The following is a 22561-nucleotide window of genomic DNA, read 5'->3' as shown; positions in this document are numbered from 1 at the left end:
ATAAACAATAAATATAAAGTAGTATGATACTATAGAAATAATAATAATAATTTTTAACATCGTGTATATATATTTTAAAACGTTCAATGTTAATATAAATAATTATAATACGAAAATAGAATATCAAATTGGTTAGCGTAGTGAATTGGAGCAGCAGATCTGGCAACGTCGCATTCATTCGGAGCGTCTTTTATAACCAAAATGTCAGAAAAAATCTTCATATGAATTTGAATCGTCTATTTAAATATCTGAACATATCGATTGTGCGACGTTGCCACGTTGACTGCTCTACGTAATTGCTAAAATATTTGCACGTAAACCTATTTTTTATGGGCATTTACGAAGAGACCATGTGGTCAGTTTTGCAGAAATTAATAAATTCATTTCCTGACATTTCGATGTACTTTTCTGCCAATTTTGGTACACTTCTTGAATATAGTTTTCCTGTTTCAAAAGAAAAACTGAAACGGTAACCCTCTTTTTTCGACTCTGCCATATGCCACAGTGCTAAATGCATCAACTTTAATTAACAATTTCTCGATAGCTATGTGGTAAATCGATTTTAAACTTTGTACAAGGGTTTCTTGTATTTCAAATTAGGTTTGAACGAAATTTGAAAGAATTCTTGAATTTAGTAGTTTATCCAGGAACTGCCTTAAGGACAGTCGCGTTGTGAGAAGGAGCATTGTCATGCAACAAGAACCAACCACCGGACTTTGCAAATTCATTTGTTTTAGGAAGTCGCTGAATAACTTCTTTTATAATATCGAGAGGCAACCGTTTATCCGCTTTAAAACAAAATTTGAAAAATATTTAAATAGTGCTATTTGAAAAAAAAATCAATCCTAAAAACTTTGTAGACGCACCGTGTGTTAAGCTTGCACATCAAATGGAAATTTACTGGCTTCAGTAATAAATGTGCTGATTAAACAGTAACTTTTTCCTCGAAATTCTCACAGAATGATTTACATTAGAAATTTTTTTTTTTAGAGATCAACGGAACAACTGACTCATTGCAGTACAACAACGTTGGAAGAGATTTTGGATAATACAGACGGGGTAACAACACGCACCGTCTCCGAAAAGATCATGAACATCTGCAAAAATACCATACGTTGGGTGCTCTTTTTAGATATTTTACTCGCTCTATCAGGTTCGTATTGCCAATCTTCTTCAGTTCTTCACTTTTTCATAACCGCGTACTGTTTTTGACTGTCGACCGTCGCTTTAAAATTATTGAATGCTTCCCTAAAATGCTGTGCTCTTACAAAGGAACATCACAAATTCGGAAATTCAAATAATTCTGAAACTTTGTGAATATGTAGGGAATTTCATCCTGATTACAACGCAATTTTTTTTTGCTGCCCAAATTCACTCTAAGGGGGTGTAATTGACCCCCTGAAAATCCGGTTATTTTCCGATTTTGTGTTATAAATCGTGAAATGTAAAGTAATTTTTTTACCAAATGACAGATCTAATTAAAAGAAGTAACTTTTTGTGTTGAAACTTTTTTCTATCTCTTACAGCTCGCGAGTTATAACACAAAATCGGAAAATAGCCGAATTTTCAGTTGTCACTTCCAACCCCTTTCGAGTGAATTTGGGCAGCAAACAAAAATTGCGTTGTAATGAGGAGGAAATTCCCTACATATTCACAAAGTTTCAGAATTTTTTGAATTTTCGGGTTCGGGATCTTCCCTTGTTAGTCACAATACAATTTAACTACACCAAAAGTCATTTAAGAAGGAACCCGTTTCGCGCATGTAGAATGAGCTCATTGGCTCCGAAAAAGCGTTGGTGGGGGTACAGCCAATAATGGCTTCTCCCTGCACCAATGAGCGTCATCCTGCGCAGAACCGGTCTAAACTCGTCGATCGGCAGGTTCCTTCTTAAATGACAGGGAGTATACACGCGTTAGAGATTTCCGTTTTTTTTTCACTCGTAACATTCTACTAAAATTTACATATTTTATTCTAAATTGGCATCTGAATAAAAAATTGAGTTCGTTTGCCGCCAGAATTTGTTGATTTTTTAAAAAAATTATGGAAGTGGAAATGCTGTTTCCATACTGAACGTCCAAAATGATATTATTTTCAATTATACAGGGTGTTTCGCTACAGTTGGTAAATCTCTTAGGGGCTGATTATGGAGGTCAAAATAACACTAAAATATAAAATACAAATTTTTAATATCGCACTTCGTTTTCGAGAAAATTGACTTTGTATTTCAGTTAAATACGCGTGCACTGAAGTATATACTCTGGGGCTCCTAAGGGGCATGCGGAGTTAAGGGGAACGGGCTACAGATAGGGCGCCGGGTTCCCCCCCTTAACTCCGCATGCCCCTTAGGCTCCCAAAACTGCACTTCGGTGTAGACGTACTCGACGAAAATACAAAGTCAATTTTCTCGAAAACGAAACACGATATTGAGAAATTGTATTCTATATTTTCGTTTTATTTTGGACTGTAGCATCACCACCCAAAAGGTTTGCTTACCATCTGTAGCGAAACACCCCGTATACAATTGGAAAGGTATAACTTAATTTAAGGTAGTTCCTAACCAACTGTGTTAGTCAAATTGGAGTTGGGTAATAAAGGATAAATATAAAGTAGTATGCTACTATAGAAATAATAATAATAATTTTTAACATCATGAATATATATTTTAAAAAATTCAATGTTAATATAAATAATTATAATACGAAAATAGAATATTAAATTGGTTAGCGTAATGAATTGGAGCAGCAGATCTGGCAAATGTTCATATGCATTTGAATCGTTCGCTAAATATCTCAACATATCGATTGCGCGACGTTGCCACGTTGACTGCTCTACGTAATTTCTAAAATATTTGCACGTAAACCTATTTTTTGGGGCATTTACGAAGAAACCATGCGGTCAGTTTTGCAGAAATTAATAAATTCATTTCCTGAAATTTCGATGTACTTTCGTGCCAATTTTGGTGCACTTCTTGAATATAGTTTTCCTGTTTCAGAAGAAAACCCGAAACTATAACCCCCTTTTCCCGACTCTGCCATATGCCACTGTGTTAAAACGCATCAACTTTAATTAACCATTTCTCGATAACTATGTGGTAAATCGATTTTAAACTTTGTACAAGGGTTTCGTGTATTCGAAATTAGTTTTGTATGAAATTTAAAAGAATTCTTGAATTTAGTAGAATAGTCAGGAACTACCTTAAGGGGTCTTTCTAATGCGCTGGCTAGAAAGAAACTTAAATTTTCAGGGATTAAAAAAAAACAAGTATTGCACGTATCATTTTTGCACGTTTGTGCCTTTATTCTATCACCTAAAGACTATAAAAGAAAAATTAGCAAGTAAAAATATCCATTTATAGCGGAATAGCAGCATCGCGAAGAGAACAATGTCCTTCCGGATGCCAGACATGATATAAATACAAAATTCAATCAGATTAGTTATCTGTAGACATGTGGCTATCGCCTGAAGTAACATAATGAAAATAGATTGAGAAACAAAGGAACGGCAACGTCTTAAAAAATGTCATCCATTTTACCAAATGGTTTTGTTGACCGTAGTAATTCAATTTTGCAAATATTTCCAAATTCTAGTTCGAACGATAAAGTGACGTCTACTGAGTATGCCTAATATATTTGAAGTGGATTGGATTATTGGTTTTTAGACAGTCATGTCTGGCATTCGGAGGGAAACCTACTGTTCTCTTCACGATGCTACTATTCCGCTATAAATGGATATTTTTACTTGCAATTCTTTTATAATCTTAAAAAGTAATAGAATAAAGGTACAAACGTGCAATACTTGTTTCTGTTTTAATTCTCGAAAAAATAAGTTTTTTTCACCCGGCGTCTTCAGGCTGTATGTAGAATTGCTGATCGACAATCGATATTTTAATTTTGGAAGAAATGTGCGTGATTGTCTTAATCAGCAATTCCCTCGATGTTGAATCGGTTGCGGTGGGCCAAATGTTTGGTCTCCTAGATTATCGCCTGATTTTTATTTGTGGGGTGGCATAAAACAATTGGTGTACACAAAAGTTTGTATTATCGCCTGATTTTTATTTGTGGGGTGACATAAAACAATTGGTGTACACAAAAGTTTGTAGTAGAAGCCGAGGGCAAGCTTTCGGAGCGTCTACAGAATACACTTACAACAATCTGTAAACCAGCGGCCGTAGCCGTGATGGAAAACACCGGTTCTCGTTAGATCTCCGAAGTTAAGCATCACGGGGCGGTGTACTGGGGAAAGATGGGTGACCACCTTTCTCCCAGCAGCGCTGCTGCTGGGACCCGAAGGAGAGAGGAGAGAACAAAAAATGGGACTATAGTTCGTTGGGAAATATAAGCAGAAATAAGCTTGAAACGCCATCCTGCTTAAAACACAGGAAAACAGTAAAATCAAAAAACAATCTGTAATACCCCAAGAATATTAAAAAAAAGTCCGACAATCACTATTTCTTAACTTATACCACTATAACTTAAAGCTTGAAACTTCACAAAGTCATGTAAATAATAACTGACAGTCATGCCAGGCATTTCTTTATCAATCAGTAACTCTACAGAGTAATAAAACGGAGAAGGTTAACGAATCTTTGATATTTTACAACTCCTTAATAAATCATTTTTTGACATTTATTCATATGCACTAGGGCGGAGTGGAAAATTTAAATTTGAATTTTCAGTTGGCCTGGGTGCGGGATAGTTGTCTTTTGATTAATCAAACACAACTGTAAAAAAAAATTGGAAAAATATTCATGTCTGCAGGTTCCTTTTTTCTCCTAAATAATAATCATAATCATATAATCATATAATCATATAATCATATAATCATATAATCATATAATCATATAATCATATAATCATATAATCATATAATCATATAATCATATAATCATATAATCATATAATCATATAATCATATAATCATATAATCATATAATCATATAATCATATAATCATATAATCATATAATCATATAATCGTTTTTAGGAGAAAATATTTTTCCAAATTTTTTTACAGGTGTGTTTGGTTAATCAAAAGACAACTACCCCGCACCCAGGCCAACTGAAAATTCAAATTTAAATTTTCGCCTATATAGTATGACTATATAATCATTTTTAGGGGAAAAAGGAAGCTGCAGACATGAATATTTTTCTAAAATTTTTTTACAGTTGTGTTTGGTTAATCAAGAGACAACTATCCCGCACCCAGGCCAACTGAAAATTCAAATTTAAATTTTCACTTACATAGTATCACTCCGCCCTAATGTGCAGCCAGAAATTGAAGTATTAAAGTGATTCATATCCTGTTATGAAATATCGTGCCCACGATTTTATTTAAAGTGATATTAACACCATTAAAATTGAAGTACAAGAAAAGAATTATTTTTTAGTTTTTAGTGCTATTTAATTTAGTTGTTTACTACATTTTTAATAAAATCGCTTAACATAAATTTTTTTTTATATATTTATTTATTTGACATTTATTCATATGCACTTTTTCACCTAATCGATCTCTTGCATACGCTGCATCAATTGGTCACCAACCTATCGGGACAGATTGCATAGGTATGACTATGAAACGCACGGCTTGTCATTGTTTTGCGAACTAAAGCAGGTAATAACTGTTGTTTGATGATACGTATGTACATTACGTTAACACTGATTAGATTCACACATCTCTTCAACAGTTGCGTGGAAGCGACAGCGCGTCAATTTTAAACGAGAGTTATTACGTTAGTAGACAACCAGTCGGAAGTGCATATCATTCGTTGTTACTAGGCAATGTTCATGATCTCAGAAGCGATGTAGGTAACTTTCATGTAAACAAAAGATACAATTGTTTCGTTTACGCACTTAATGAAAAATTGAGTTGTGTTAAATAAAAAATTGTATAACTATAAATAGGAAAATCTGAATAATCTCGCATTATGTTATAGTAGGTACACTAATTTCCTTTCTCTTTTCATTAATGCAAAATACAATTACAATAAGTTCTTATTCATTCTTGCATCGCATTATTATAGAAATTAAATTAACTTTTTATGGAGGAAAAGTTTTCCCTTTAGTTTTGCGATCTGACTGCCTGAATGTGTGAAATTTCTTCGGAACTCTACTGCTTTGGGAAGTAATCTGAATTTCGCTTGAGAGATAAAAAATTGAATCTTACATAATTCAAACAGTGAAAAAGAAAAGTTTTAATTAAACTCCCAGGTGAATCGCGCTTGCTTGAATTTGTATGCTTACGTGCTTGAAACGTGTATCTGAATAAATAGACTCTAGTAACGAAACCATGCGTGTAATGAGACTTGACTGGAAAACCGCGAACTGTGTAACACAATACACCACATGAGACGACTGTCTGCTTAGAATTTTTCCGGGCGTGTCGTGTTGAATAACTTCGTATACACGAACGCGGTGAAACGTCAATGAACTGTATTGCAGTGAAACACGTTAAAACGTAATAAACTGGAAATGAATTTCACGATTAAATGTACAGCTCTGAGAATAAGTGTACATGTGTATATTGAAATCTAAAGAGATACTTAATCTTGAACTTCCTAAATAATTTTATTGAATTGATATTTTTCGACAAACCCACCCTCCCCCATTCTTATCTCATTGTTCAGTTCTAAAATTTGTAGGTATGTATGACAAATATAAAGAAAAGCAAATAAAATTTTGTATTTGTATTAGACGAATATACATAATAATCCTAGTATTCGAATTGACTCGCGAATTATACATTTTTGTGCAAACGACTCTCCTGTGTGCAGTGGCGGATTTAACAGGGCGGCTGATGAGCAGTTGCCCCCGCTGGGCCCCATGACCCCAAAAAAATTATGATTAGGTATAGGTATGTACACACTATATTTTTTTCTGCACTACTACACTTGGCCTGTTTTTAGTAAAGTACTTCTCGATTTTCCCGAAAAATGGGCCCCTGCTCAGAAGGTCCCCTAGGGCCCTATCTTAAAAAAAATTATGATTTTAACCAAACACTATATTTTTTCTGTACTACTACACTTAGTCCGTTTTTAGTAAACTACCTTTTCATTTTCCCGAAAAATGGACCCCTTCCCAGAAGGTCCTCTAGGGTCCTATCTTGAAAAAAAATATGATTTTAACCAAACACTATATTTTTTTCTATACTACTACACTCAGCCCGATTTAGTAAGCTACCTCTTCATTTTCCCGAAAAAATGGACCCCTTCCCAGAAGGCCCCCTAGGGCCTTATCTTAAAAAAATTATGATTTTAACTAAACACTATATTTTTTTCTGTACTACTACACTTAGCTCGTTTTTAGTAAACTACCTCTTCATTTTCCCGAAAAATGGACCCCTTCCCAGAAGGCCCCCTAGGGCCCTATCTTAAAAAAATTATGATTTTAACTAAACACTATATTTTTTTCTGTACTACTACACTTAGCCCGTTTTTAGTAAAATACCTCTTCATTTTCCTCCCAAAAATGGGCCCCTCAGAACGTTTGTCACCTGGGCCTTTTTTCTTAACTTCGCCACTGTCTATGTGTCTTCATTAGTAAATCATTAGGAATTGAAGACTGCTGCAAAAAGATGGGAGCTCCATAATTTCCTGAAATTGAGCTATAAGTGGCATCTTACTATATAAAGCAGAAAGCTTCTATATATTTGTGTGTTTGTCTGTCACCTAAAAACTTTCGAACGATAAACTCGGGGATCACGAAATGTGCTACAGCTCATTATGTTTGACTAATCCAGATGAATGTGACCATTTTCACAAAAAAATTAAATAAATTTTTTTTTTTTTTAAATCAGAATCTAAATTGATTGATGCAAGAAATAGTGCGGAATGCTGTGGTGATATGCAGATTTTAAGTGGGTAAAATATTTTGGTCATATGTCTAGAAATATTTTGTGATCACTGTTTTTATTAGTTTCCACAAGTTAATACATATGGAGGTGCCCATTTCTCACTGCAGTCTTAAATTTTCTTTTTATACTCAAAATATCGTGAGCTTAATTTCTTAATGTTTCTTAGTGGTTTGTGAGTATTAAAGTACAATGAAATAAGAGAATACAAAGGATCAATTGTATCGCAACTACCAATAAACGTTTCAGTGTCATTACAATATGTAGAAAAATTCCTGGACTGAAGAGAACATTTTGGTACATTTCGAATTATAAAATAATTATTGCACGTTCGTTGCCCCGTATGAATAACAACTAGATCTCTGTGTTCCACGCTGCAGAAAATCCCATTAGGTACATGAGTACCTACATAGCAAGTATGCGTATAGCATGTACGAGCTCGGCAGCGAATATGTTAAAATATAATTGGCTCTAGCAGTACATGCACAATAATAAATTTTACATTGCAGGATTGTATGATCGTTAAATTGAATTCAAACAACATGGATATTACATATTTGTGTAGGGGAAAGCAGTAAATGCTATAAAATTTGAACAAGTTACACATTTGTTAGTTTTTTTTAATATTAATTGATAGTTTGAAGTGTCTAATTTGTATTAGTATTACCGAGAAAGCATAAATTTACGTTGTAACAAAATTGGGAGCAATAACAGAAAAATAGTCATTTGGCCGGAATTACCCCACCAGAGGGTAATGATTTTTCTTTATAAAAGAGATAGGAAAACTGTTAAATTAATAAAAAAATTGTATTATTTTTTATTTTAAAATTAATTAGTACATATATCACAAGTGTATTCTTCAAGGGTATCCCATCCTGAACATTTTTCATGTGCCTATTGACCACATACTGTGCGCTGGAACCACATTTCATCCCCTTTTCCGAGTTCTTTGCAAAAGGAGCAAATATCGTGCTCTACTTTTTCGTCACAAATATCTGAATTGTCCGATTGAAAATTCAGTTTCTTTTTTCTTAGGTGTTCTTTACCTCCCTTTAGGTGTTTCGATTTAGAAGCGACATTTTATTCTTACTATTTACCTCCACGGCCTTTGATAAATTTTCCTGGTCCCATTCTGCCTTCTTCGAAATTCTTTTATATGTACTTGGCATCTACGCCAGAAAAAAGCAATGTTAAAAGCTGGCCGGAATTACCCCTCACTTTTGGCCGGTATTACCCCACACCTCAAGTTCAGATATTTGAAGTAATACACTGAAATGAATTTTCATATCACCAAAAACCAAATGTGGGTTTGAAAGTAGAAACATTCCTCTATTTAATGAGACTAATATTAATAATTCATATCTATTCCATGTACTAACTTAACCCAGACCTAACCCAGACCTTTTTCTTTTTTTTTTTACGTGGAGAAATCCCTAACGGATACCCCTAACCCTCGGGGGAGGGTCAGGGGTTATGTGGGGCTTGCACCCACTAAAACTCCACGGTGGTCGTCCTCGGATGCGGAGTAGCGCGCCTGAGGAGGAGGACTTGATGCGGGAGCAAGTTAGCGATACGTCCGCTTGCCCCCCCCCCCCCCCTCACGCGCATGATGTTGATGCATACTCCGCACCGATTCCCTGAAGACTCGGGGACTTCCCTGGGGATCTAACCCAGACCTAACCCAGACCTAACCCACACCTAACCCAGACCTTGCTTAACAATCGACCACTGTTATAAGATTACGGTGCGAAATGAACACTCCCGGATTTGTTCGAAACACAAGACAGTTATCGTCATGGAAACCATGAATATTAGCTCGCCGCATCATCAACAGATGGCAGCACCATACAGAGTCAAGTTCGCGGTTTTTATTTAAAGAAATAGAAGTGGCCGGAATTATCCGCTGGCCGCAATTACCCCGCTTTCCCCTACACATTATCGTTTTAGAATATTGCATTCAGTTTTAGGAATAATTCGTCTGAGTTACAGTTAATATTATTTAATATTTTTGGCCGGTAAGCAGTGCTCTTACGAAAAATTGTTTAAATATTTGATAGCGCACATAATATGTAATAATGCATAAAACGTATTATTTGAGATTTTTTTAGAAAATAGGGTTTTAAATTTTGTATTTCCCACGTACCTACTCGGTGTGTATCTGTATGCAGCACGCAATCCGCCAATAAGCCGGAGGCACTGATATTTTTTCCCACTGATTGCACTGTCCGACAAAAAATGCGATTCTTGTATAATCTTAATGAACTATATCGTTTCCGATGAATTTTTGCTCGCTGAAAACGAATTTGTCTGCAAAAATGGCGTAGCACGTGATTGGTGTAGACTTGGCGTAAACTGCAAATACATAGTGGTACAGAATGCCTTTATCAGCATCCTATTTCTATTCACAAAACGTGTAAACAATTTTAATCGTTGAGCTTTGAAACATATTATGTGTATAATATTAATGCTTTTTAATGTGTGTTTAAAATTAAAATAAATAACTGAAAAGTAGAAAAAAAGTTATTCATATATATATATATATATATATATATATATATATATATATATTACTATTATTTATATATATATATATATATATAAATAACACTGTCCGACAAGGTGTTTTTTAACCTTAATGAAATGTATTGGATGAATTTTTTGCTCGATGAAAACGAATTTGGCCGTAAAAATGACGTAGCACGTCAAGATTTTGAGAAAAGCGTGGTTGAACATGCCAAAAAATCCTATTTTTACCACATTCAAGTCAATATATAAAAATAACGGCGGGTTCTAGCCGAAATCCGATTAAATACTCGAATTCAGCAAGACAAAAAGGGGAAGATATATATATATATTACTTTAAGGGGTCAGTCTACTTTGATCGGCTGAAAAGTTAAGCTATTTTAAAAGATTTTTTCCCCGCAGATGTAACATATAATGCAATAAATCTTTTTGGCATTTATTAAGCTGTTCTTATATTACACAAAAAAAATTAAAAGAATTTTTTTAATTTGTTTTAAAACTTAAACATTTTTTCAACTGCTGCAAGTGATTGCAAAAAAACTATTTGACGAATCAGTCTGAAATTTTCTCACATTATTCAGCACTTTGCACAGTGGTCTGGAGGGTGGACAAAATTCAATTTCTCAACTTCAACGTTACAATGTATTTTTTTTTTTTTTGTATAAATTGACAACCCTCCAGAGCTTCTAAATCCGCATACCTTTCCTTTTTCAGATGATTCTTTGATTAGATATAATATTAGGAAGACAAAATCATGAAATTTTATGTGAATCTAATTGTTTTGATTACTCATTATAGAACATTAAAGTACGTGTTTGTATTATGCAGTTATACAGGGTGTCCCACTAAGGAGTGGACAGCGCGATATCTCTTAAAGTATTGTCGATAAAAATATAAAAAAAATAGGGAATTGCATGGTTCGAGGGGGCCCATTTATTAGCGCGAACGAATTTTGTTTTCGATTATTATTTTAAAAGATACGATGGTCAAGTTCGGCTTTTCAAATGGAACTATTTTTTTGAAGACCTGAGTTGATAGTGCGTTCCAAGACAAATTCAATAAGCTTTAATGTATACACTTTATTTCCACTGGTTTTTAAGATATTGCGCTTGCAAATTTACTGATTTTCACTGCAAGAAACCCCTCTGGAATGGCAAAAACCGGGGGCGGTCTTACTGGCGCCACGGGTGGCACTGCCTGTTGAAATGGATACTTACCTGCCAAAGGTCTACGCCAGAAATGGCAGGCCCAAAGGCTGGACAATTCTTTTCTTTTGACACAATCTGCTCCCTATGGTTGAAATTTAGTCTAGCAACTTTCACTCCTCCTAACCTAACCAATCCAACTTGCATCCCTCCCAAAAGAACCGGCCATCCGAGCGTAGAAGCAAGTGCGAAATAAAAGTAACGATGCGCTTCTCGATACCGCAGATGTACCTACCTAAGTAGCATTTCTGACGGAAAAGAATTGTCCAGCCTTTGGGCCTGCCATTTCTGGCGTAGACCTTTGGCAGGTAAGTATCCATTTCAACAGGCAGTGCCACCCGTGGCGCCAGTAAGACCGCCCCCGGTTTTTGCCATTCCAGAGGGGTTTCTTGCAGTGAAAATCAGTAAATTTGCAAGCGCAATATCTTAAAAACCAGTGGAAATAAAGTGTATACATTAAAGCTTATTGAATTTGTCTTGGAACGCACTATGAACTCAGGTCTTCAAAAAAAATAGTTCCATTTGAAAAACCGAACTTGACCATCGTATCTTTTAAAATAATAATCGGAAACAAAATTCGTTCGCGCTAATAAATGGGCCCCCTCGAACCATGCAATTCCCTATTTTTTTTATATTTTTATCGACAATACTTTAAGAGATATCGCGCTGTCCACTCCTTAGTGGGACACCCTGTATTTCTATCAGTAGGTTTGTCTATCAGCTGCTAGGTATTATTCTTAAGCAACGCCTTATATTCAGATCGCATTGCATCTCTCCATTCGTCCGTTTCCGGACCTGACAAACCCTCTTTGACCGACACTTCAGCCAACTCGGCACTTTCGTATTCTTGATCTGTGGACTCATCATCTGCAGATCCGGTATCCTCCACCTGTCCTCTACTGCGAGTGTTGTACACTTTTCGTGCTCGACCCCTTGAACCGGTTCGCAGTAGTTCTGCACATTTCACCCTTAAGGCATATTTCACATGGTAGCAATAAAGCATTGGGTTCCACCTTAACCCCAACAGCCTTTTTGCCTCTCGATAACTCCTTCAGATATGCCTCATTCAAATGACCAAGTCTGCGATGCCATATCATTAACTTGGATTCTCGCGACTCGGAGGCGCGCCTTGTGGTTTCCTGGACTCCTTGAAAATAATATAGTCCATTAATTCGATCAGCTGTCAACTGAATCTTACCTCTCTGATCCACGACGTTGGCCTTCTCTTTTTCAAATATGATTCTGAGGCCCTTGTCGGTAATTTTTTATACCGACAACAGGTTGGCTCTTAAGCCTGGCACATACAAGGCGTCACTGAAATTTACTATTTGGCTGTCCTTTCCCATGCATCAGAACAGTCTTCACCTCACCCACTCCTTGTATTATCGTTGAATCATCTGTGGCCAGATTCAGAACCTTATGCTCTGGATCTCTTAAGTTATAAAATCTTTCCTTATCCGCAGACATGTGAGAGGTGCAACCGCTGTCGAGACATCATCTTGCGACTTGATCTGCTTAATATTACATGGGTCAGGGGACTCTAACAAGGCCTTAACTTTACCTTTCCCGGGACTAATACCCTGTGCTGATACCTCCCTGCCTAAATATTCTATATGGTGGTCATAAAAAAGCTGCATTTCTCCATATTTAAGCTAAAACCGGCTACATCAAGTGCCTTTAATACTCGTTCTAAACGTTCTAACCCTTCCTCAACCGTATGTGACGGAATCAAAATATCGTTGAGGTACACCAAAGCTATGTCGTTTCTCAGTTTCCCAAGGGCAACGTTTATTGCCTTTTGAAATACTGCGGGGGCATTAGCTAAACCGAAAGGCATACGCAAAAACTCGTAATGCCCGTCCGGTGTTACGAAGACAGTCTTCAATAAAACAAGGCGCGATCGGAATTTGGTAGAAACCGGAGGTCATATCCAACACAGTGAAATACTTTGCGTTGCCCAAACGGTCGAGCTGGTCGTCAATTAGAGGCAATGGGTATCTATCTTTCTTGGTAATTTTGTTAACAGCCCGAAAATCTATGCATAAACGGTCTTCACTATTCCTTTTCTTAACGAGTATCACCGGACTTGAAAACGGTGAAGCACTTTTGCGTATCACCCCGCTAGCTAACAAATCATCCATTATTATTCAAACCTTTTCACGCTCAGACATAGCTAAACGGTAAGGGCGATAATTTACTACCTTGTCCTCTCGAAGTTCGATCCTGAGTTCACCCGTACTTACGCTCCGCACTGCACTTCCCATTGCGATCATGTGCTTGTATGGCTCCAACAACTTTTCCACGGCGTCACGCACATCATCGCTTCCAACGTTAAAAGAGTAACACAGCGGTACCAAATCCTCCTTGCTTCCTGGGGTTAGTCGGCGGGCGTCGTCGTAGCTTCGTCGTTCCGTCGGAGTCCGTCAGAATCTGTACCTCGTGTACAACTGATTTTTTCACAATTACCATGTCATATGACATGACAGATTCAGAAATCACAAGAAGGTCAAGCTCGACGGTTACATCCTCTATCCGAACGTTGGCTGTTGTGCAGCCGACTGTAGTTAGAGCGGAATCACCCAGTTTTTTAATGACCACAGTGAATGTGTCAATCCGACAATTGGCATGCTTAGCCAACCGCTCCTTAACGAGACAACAGGTCGCACCATTGTCTATCAAACAGCGCTGAACCGGTATATCCCGTAAAATAACAGGGGTCAGCTTGTGGTCCATCGAAAAACAAGTGTTAGCCTCAAATTCCGAGGTCTTCGGTCTTTTCACGTTCTTATCTTCGCGAGACATGCGCTGTTTGGCCCAGCAGTGAGATTCTTCATGACCTCTCTTCGAGCAGAAGGTACATACGGGTACACAGAACCTCTTGGCGGACTCTTGCGGAGGGGGTGTCGCCTTCCGTTTTCTCGGAGACTCCCTGTATAGGTGGCCCCTTTCTTCACAACCATAACAACGTCTCTGATCGGCATAATCACGGTAATTACGCACGTAACTTCTGTCTTCATTCCTCTCCCTTAGCGGGGCTTTGACAAAATACCAAACCCCACTCAGTAACTCCGCAGTCGTTTCGTAACGTGCATTCATAAGTGATTGGTGCACAGTTGGATCTGTCACATGGCCTATAACGAGGCTTATTAATTCGCGTGGCGTAAAATTGATTCGTGTTTGTCCGTAATATTTTAACTTATTCCGAGCGTACTCAGGATAAAAGCTCGCAGAGTGACTCTTGTAAGCCACGGCACGAGACAACCGTTCACACATCCGATCTTCGGACACAAACACCGAGTACAGGTCTTCGCGAAAATTAGCCCGCGTTCTCGGATTGTCATCCCAACCCTAGTACCATCTCTTGGCGGACCCAACAAGGGCGTGGGTGGCCAAACTTAGTCTTTGAGACGCGGGGAGTTTTTCTTTAATTTTTTCCACAATATCACACTACCTGGTCGCGTCGTCTCCAAGATCAACACCACTGAATTCCGGCACAGCTTCCACAGACGTTTTATCAGGCACCGCGAACGAGGTAGAGGGTACCGCACCTGACGAACCGTTCCCATAAAACGCTGGAAAAGCTCCTCAAACGTAGGCGTAGCCTTCACAGATTCGGTCGATTTATCAGCACGATTTGGTGGCTTGCGATTCGCCATTGTGTACGTGGATTTGACAAAGTAGACTTTATCGCACGAATCCCACTTCTGATGTCAAAAATTACTTTTAGGCGCGGCAAAGACTGCAGTAAAACTCTCTCTAGGACAGTTCTGGGGTATGTGCCGTGGGGTTCATCACAGTCCTCTCACCAGAAGGCATAGCCTTCTCCACTTCGTGGCCAGATCATCCAGGAACAGAGTCCCTATTCATTGGCAATACGGCGTCGGGCCGCTTGCCATTCCCGTATTCTTTATCTTACTCTAAACAATCAATCCTTCGGCACCAGATAGCAGGGAGACCCAACGTGGTCACCAGCCATCGTTCGTCGCCAGGACTGTTTAGTCTAACGTATTCTCTACAATCAAGACCGCACACAGGCTAAGTCCCTACCATCAAATCCTCGAAAACAGGATAGCATGAGGTCATCCGGCTTCGGCCGCCCCCTTAAATATGGTGACGCTAACATGCAAGACGTTCTTCTTTTTTATGAAGAAACGAAAATATTGATCAGCATGAAAATAGACTTTCTCAAATGAGAACAAGAGCAGCTACTCGACGGGCTTTTTTTTCAAAATACTTAATTTCATTAAAAGATATTAATTCTAATTAACAAGAATCAAGTCACGCTTAATATCTCTAATATATATTTAAAGAGCTGCAGTAGGTCTAATCAAGTCCTTACGAAGACATCTTTGAGACGCCGTGAAAGTCTGAAATGGACGTCTTTAAGACGTCTTCACGACCACTTAAAGATGTCTATAAGATGTCTTACAGTCGTCTACAAACCTTTTAAAAGACGTACCGTTTCCTGACAAACGACGTGAAAAAACGTCTATACACGTGTTTAAGGCGTCTTGACAGTCTGAAACAGACGTCTTTAGGACGTCTTTAACACGTCTGTGTGCTATCTGGGATTATTGAACACACCTCTTCTACTTTAGTGTGTATGCATTCCATTTTCTGTTTGTTATTCTGTTGTTATAATTCTCCCACGGCCGAATTAAGATCTTTAGAGACTCTAAGCAAGTGTGATTTCTTAGGCATCACCGATAATTTGACTAAAAAGTGTTTCTAACAAAAGTTAGATTTTAAAATTTAGAAAATTTCAATTTGGCCCCCCTTTCTCCTGACGCCCTAAGCACGTGCGTATTTTGCTTATTGATTAATCCAGGACTGAATTTTCCTACTGTTCTTCAATTATTTCTGGCTTTCAGCTCCTTTATTTCTTTCCTAATATTATCGTTTTCGTCCTGTAAGGTTCGCAATAAAATTTATTATTAGGAAAAACTCCTTCCCTTTTTCTACTCTATTAATTCTGATCACTCTTTCCTTTCCTATTTTCTGCCCACGCGTTATGCTTCCATCTATATTGGTTTCCATTTCTCTACCCTTACAAAATTTCCTTTTTAGTCAGTTGGATGTTCTTCTTTACCTGCTTTATTCGTTTAGCATGTGTTCTGCCTTACCGACCATTATCTTGTCTCTTTTAATGGTTATTAGATGACGCCTGTTGAATGTCGTTGTGTTATCCACTCTTTCCCAGTTCCGCCTACCACGCCTTTTTGCGATTGTGTCAATCAAGACCTACATTGTAATTACATATTTTCCGTTCTTTATTGTATTTCGTCTGTTTACATTTCCTCCTTTCTTTCTATTAATCAACAGACGCGGTCGCGTCTGGAAGCTAATTCCCCCTTCCCCTCTACCCATAGGCACACTGAGCGACCATGTCTCTATACACGAAAGGTAGCGAAATTGACAGATCGTCGGAGCTATTTTAGCCTTATTATCTTATTTTATGACATAGTGCCGGTGTTTTTACATGATTAAGCGAATCATTTTTTTTTTCGAACCCATATGTCGTTTTACTTAATGTATCAAGCTATTTGTCTAAAAGATATAACATTTATTCTGAATTAATAGTTACAAAAATAGTTATGACGTCACGTTTTCCTCCTCCACTTGACGCCAGTAGGTGTCGCCTCGATAGCATAATTTATAAATGTCACTTGGCTGTCATTCAGTGAAAAGGAATCATACGTTTACACGATTTTATTCAGCTTCGATCCTCTGTTTGCTTCTTGTATGTTTGCTACATATCTGAAAACTCGAATTTAACACAAAATCCACCAATCCACTGAATACGTATTACCACACGTATAACATAATTTACATATTTAATCAAGGTTAAAGGTGGGATTAATTAGAAAATATTTAATAAACTTATTAAAAAAAAAAAGAAACGTATCTGTGTTGTTTTGTGCCAATAAAGGAACGTCAAGTATAAAAAGTGACAGAGGAATCAGTGTTCGAACGGAGAACGAGAATACAATTGGAATTAGCAAAGTTGATTTCACAATCTTTGCGTGAGAATGTTTTTAATGTTTTTCGTGAATTAAAGGTAGAATTGGAATTAGCAAAGATCACTTCACAATCTTTGCATCTGAACTTTTTTATTTTTTCGAGAATTAAAGGGAATTAGCTTCTTCCATACATGAGTTATGTCTATGGGGGGTGGGGGATACTGTATTCTGATGTGCGCTAAATTGCATTAGTAATATCGTACTGTGTAGTTTTGATATGGAGCCGTGGCCTTGGTCCGATGCTTTAAACGAGTGCGACGCGCGTTACAATGTATCGTGCAATATTCCATAATTTTCATCCTACCTTTACGAAAATAGTACGAATTGATTGGTGAGGTTTTCCCGATGAAAATGAGTCCAAACACGACATAAATCGGACTATTTTTAGGATTGCGTACAACGCGAACTGTATAATATATTTCTACTACACTATATCAATAATCCTAAAAATAGTTCGATTTATATTGTGTTTGGACTCATTTTCATCAGGAGAACCGTACCAATCAATTCGTACTATTTTCACGGAGGTAGAACGAAATTTATGGAAAGTGAAATTTTTATATATCTCTTCACTTTCCTTGTCAATCTGTTGTTTCACTGGGCTGGAGGCAATTGAAGGATGAATGTGAAGATGGTCGCTAAAAAATGGTGCTGAGCATGGTTTGTTGAAATTTAACCGCGCAAATGTCATTCAATCGAACATTACTGTATTCGAGAGATATTTGGACAACACTTTCGACGTTTACCAGAAAATATCGACATGGGAACACGATAAAGTCTTTCACAGGATGGGAATTTCTCGGCGTGAAAACACGCCAACGGTAGACAAAGTGTTGAAATTACCAACGCTTATTGCAAACATTTTTTTATAATTTGCCTAGTTGTGGAAAAATGAGAAAAAATGAGGAAAAATATACTTCATTAGAAAAGTTATAACAAGGGGTAAAATGCATCAGAATGAACATATTTGTAGTGAAAAATCATCTCAAGCTACTGATGCCCCGATTACGCTATTAATTAATAGATGGTATCATACGTCCAAAATTTGCACTGGTAACAAGATCGATAGAAGTTTACACTTGTACACTCTTCCTAATAATTGATAAGATAAATTGTAACACGAAGTATTTACGTTATCACGTGCGTTCTACGCCACTCTAACATGTTTGTAATGCAGGATATTTCCTGTCATATTTTGTAGTGACAAAGGCTTAACGTATATACAGTGGCTGAGGAAAGAAAATTTACAACTTTTAAAATCGCGTAACTTTTTTTTAGAATTAGTCCAAAGAACGTGAGTTTTTTTGAGAAACTAGAAGGATTAGTTTGCTAAGTGACATGTTTAGTCGTTTTGAAAAAATGCAATTGGTCGAAATAGCAAAAAAATAGTAAATGTCGTTTTTTAAACTTTATTTGTGAGCCTATAATGAAAATTCAAAAACCCCGTTTGTAGATTGAAGTAAGTTGTAGGTATACATGCCTAAAATTTCATCAAAATCGGTTAACGTTGCTCTGAGCTAAACGACTAAACATGCCACTTAGCAAACTAAACCTTAGAGTTTCTAAAAAAAAAAACTCATGTCGTTTGGACCAATTCTAAAAAAATTGTATTAACAAAAGTTAGACGGCGTCAGCAGGCAAATTGGACGTATTAAAAAATCTTCATTAAATAGATTGCACTTAATTAATTAAATAAGAGTAATTTCATAGCAAATCTTTGTAGTAGTGTTTACTTGCATATCGATGGCTTATTCTTAGTGCACAAATATTGTATGTCCACTTTTTGTCAAATTTGAGTTTTTGTATGCAACAAATAGTTATTGACTGTTTCTTTATGCTGTATAAAAATCACATTTATACCTACTTCATAAATTTGTCGAAAATAATATTTTGTTCTTTGAATGTCCCTGAATCTTATGCACCAATGCATGTTTAACCCGTTTTTTTCGAACACCCTAAATGTGGACATACAATATTTATGCACTAATTGTAAGCCATCGATGTGCTAGTTATTCTAGGTGGCAGATATCAGTTTTGTATCAACAGACGCGGTCGCGTCTGGAAGCTAATTCCCCTTCCCCCTCTACCCATAGGCACACTGAGCGACCATGTCTCTATACACGAATGCTAGCGAAATACGACCCCGCAGCTATTTTGGCCTTATTATCTTATCTTAGACATAGTTCTGGTGTTTTAACATGATCCAGCGAATAATAATTATTTTTTTAACCCATTTGTCGTTTTACTTAATGTTTCAAGCTGTTTTTCTAAAAGATAAAAGTTATTCTCAATTAATAGTTATGAAAATGATACTTTTTTACGAGCCAGTCAGACGTCACGTAGCGCTAGTACTTGACGCCAGTAGATGTCGCCTTTCTCGTTTTACTTTTCCACTTGACGCCAGTAGATGTCGCCTTTCGAAAGCCTTCTTCCAGAAATCTTATAGTGTCACTCCTCTGCCCTACCCCCCTCAAATACATGAAAAAGTCGAGGACAAAAAAGAGTATTATTTGTACTTCTACGTTAGATTTAGGTGTATGTAAGAAAAAAGTGATGAAATCCACCCATCCCCCATAAACATGACTGTATAAAAGAAACTAATTCCCTTTAATTCTCGAAAAAATTAAAAAGTTCAGATGCAAAGATTTGTGAAATCAACTTTGCTAATTCCAATTGTATACAAATCAATTCAGTGCTCAGATTTTCAGCTTCGATTTTAAGTAATTAGCGGGCCGTATGAAGATTATTTTTCGATCGAAGATAATAAATACTTGGTGGGGACTAATTTAAACGGATCAAAGTCAGTAGTGGATTAAGAGAAATGCGGATTTTTTTCTTATACAACGCTAATTACTTAAAACCGAAGCTGAAAATCTGAGCACTGAATTGATTTGTATACAATTGGAATTAGCAAAGTTGATTTCACAACCTTTGCATCTGAACTTTTTTAATTTTTTCGAGAATAATTAAAGGGAAGTAGCTTCTTTTATACATGAGCCATGCTTATGCGGTTGGGAGGGGGGGGCGGGTATAAATCAAGTAGCATTGCTGTTTGGTACATTCATTTGTTTTAAAAATTTTTTTAAGTGTACATTATATTTCATAATATTGTTGCGACCACCGTGTATAACTGTAATCAATGCCTGCTGGTAACCGCATCCGAAGTTAGAAGACGGTCGATAAAGACCGACCGAAGCTGTTATCGACTTGCCGTCAATCTTGAACTGACCAAAATCGTGGACGGACGTAACAAGCTATATTGTACAAAGTTATAGTTGTTGTTATGAATGTTTAATTGTTAAACTCATAAACTTTTGTGATTGTAAGTAAATAATAATGTGCAACAAGGGAACACCTCATCGCCGCAACAATATGAAATACTTTTCGTATCTGCCCTCCCAATCCGTTTTTTTTAAATTGTATGAGTGTAGACATAATGATATATTAATTTTAATGTTTATAATAAAATCGAACTTTTCAGTTAGTTCTTTTCTATTTAACATTTTCGGTCAAATAAAAATCCGCAAAATATAAATATTCAATTTTTGGTTTTCCAAAAAGTATCATTTCTTTGCAGACACAAATATAGGGATTTTTTATCAACAGTTACCTATACTAATTATAGTTTTTCATACGACTTCTCACATCGAATATTATTAATTAAACATTTACAATTCGACATAATTGGACATACGTAATATTTCCTCCGAAAATATAAAATTTGAAGAATGAAGAACTCCAAGAAGCTTCCCAGAGCTAAAAGTTTAGATTTACAAGTAAAGATTTAACTGGATAATAGAAATTGCAATAGTTGAAATAAAAAAATTGAAATAAACGTAGGTCTGTAAACTAATTATTTTCAACAAATTCAGGGTTTTCTTTTGTAAAATAAATTCATTGAATGAATACACATACCGTGAAAAAATGATGCCTCAGAGTGTTCAAAGTATCAATAATCTTAGAATTAAAAAAAAAAATGTTTTGTCGAAAACATTGGCATGGATATTTAAAGCATATGTTCATATTGTCAGCCGTTCATTTCGATATGCGCACGCCTCCTGCGTGTGCGTGCAAGGGGTCAGTGGTCCGCACTTGTCAGCTGTTTCGACTTTAAACTGCGCGGCCCGGAAGTTACAGCGCAAATATTCAACTGTTAATATCACGAGAACGAAGTCTTGGATCCCAAAACGGTAAAGGATTTTTCGATGTCTCTTTGCATCAGGGCATTGCATGTTCCGGATTGTCCCGCAATTTTGAGACACACGGTATCTTGTAGAGATTCTTCTTACGTATGAACGCATACGACGTTCAAAGATCACTGGAATTTCTCGGACCATCTAACTACATGGTGAATACGTAAGTTCGCGTGAATTATTAATGGGAAGTAGAGCTATTTGAACTAAATCTATTATTGACAATGTAAACAAATCTAATACTGAATTGTCATGATACCAGTGATCCTGTGGTATACATATGTAAACGCAGAAAGACCTTGTTTACGTAATAAAAAATTCTACCCAGGGTAAAGGACCCAATTACTGCCACCTACCGAATTACTGTCACACTAAACTGTTGTGCTTAAAATAACGAACAAATCTTGTGAAATGATACATAAAAAAATTAGCATACAATACCGCAACTGTAATTTATACGATACAAAAAACGGCACTTAATTTTTTCTACGTTATTTGGATGAAACGATCAAACATTTTAAGCGGATATAACAGTTCGACAAAATTGGACTTTTTTTCGGACTTGTAACATTCAATAGCAGTTTCTTATAGCTTTTCGTCCCCTGGAAACAAATCTGCAAACTTGGGAAATTCGATTTTGAAAAAAAAATGCAAATTTGCAACTTTGAAAATTTGTTGTGTCGAAACGGTAATACTTATTCGGTTGTTCGTTGCGTCAAATTATTCTATGAACCCTTCTGAATGCAATGCTATAAGTTGTTATTGGATTATGAAC

The 22561-nt window shown here is 36.6% G+C and overlaps 1 protein-coding gene and 1 long non-coding RNA gene across 2 annotated transcripts in view; one reads left to right on the top strand and one right to left on the bottom strand.

The window, feature by feature from the left end:
• LOC143369814 (uncharacterized) overlaps positions 1-22561 on the bottom strand; it is a 129498-nt gene that overhangs the window by 37854 nt on the left and 69083 nt on the right. The window lies entirely within an intron of this gene.
• Positions 1-22561, top strand: part of LOC143369766 (phospholipid phosphatase 1) — a 106289-nt gene that overhangs the window by 44588 nt on the left and 39140 nt on the right. Inside the window, exon 2 of the mRNA XM_076814122.1 lies at positions 991-1153. Coding sequence (XP_076670237.1) covers positions 991-1153 — 163 coding nt within the window. The remainder of the gene's footprint in view (positions 1-990; positions 1154-22561) is intronic.

This window comes from Andrena cerasifolii, chromosome 6 (genome assembly GCF_050908995.1).
Source record: "Andrena cerasifolii isolate SP2316 chromosome 6, iyAndCera1_principal, whole genome shotgun sequence".
NCBI lineage: Eukaryota > Metazoa > Arthropoda > Insecta > Hymenoptera > Andrenidae > Andrena > Andrena cerasifolii.
Note: the sequence above shows the minus strand (reverse complement) of the source record. Positions and strands in the feature narration are given on the sequence as shown.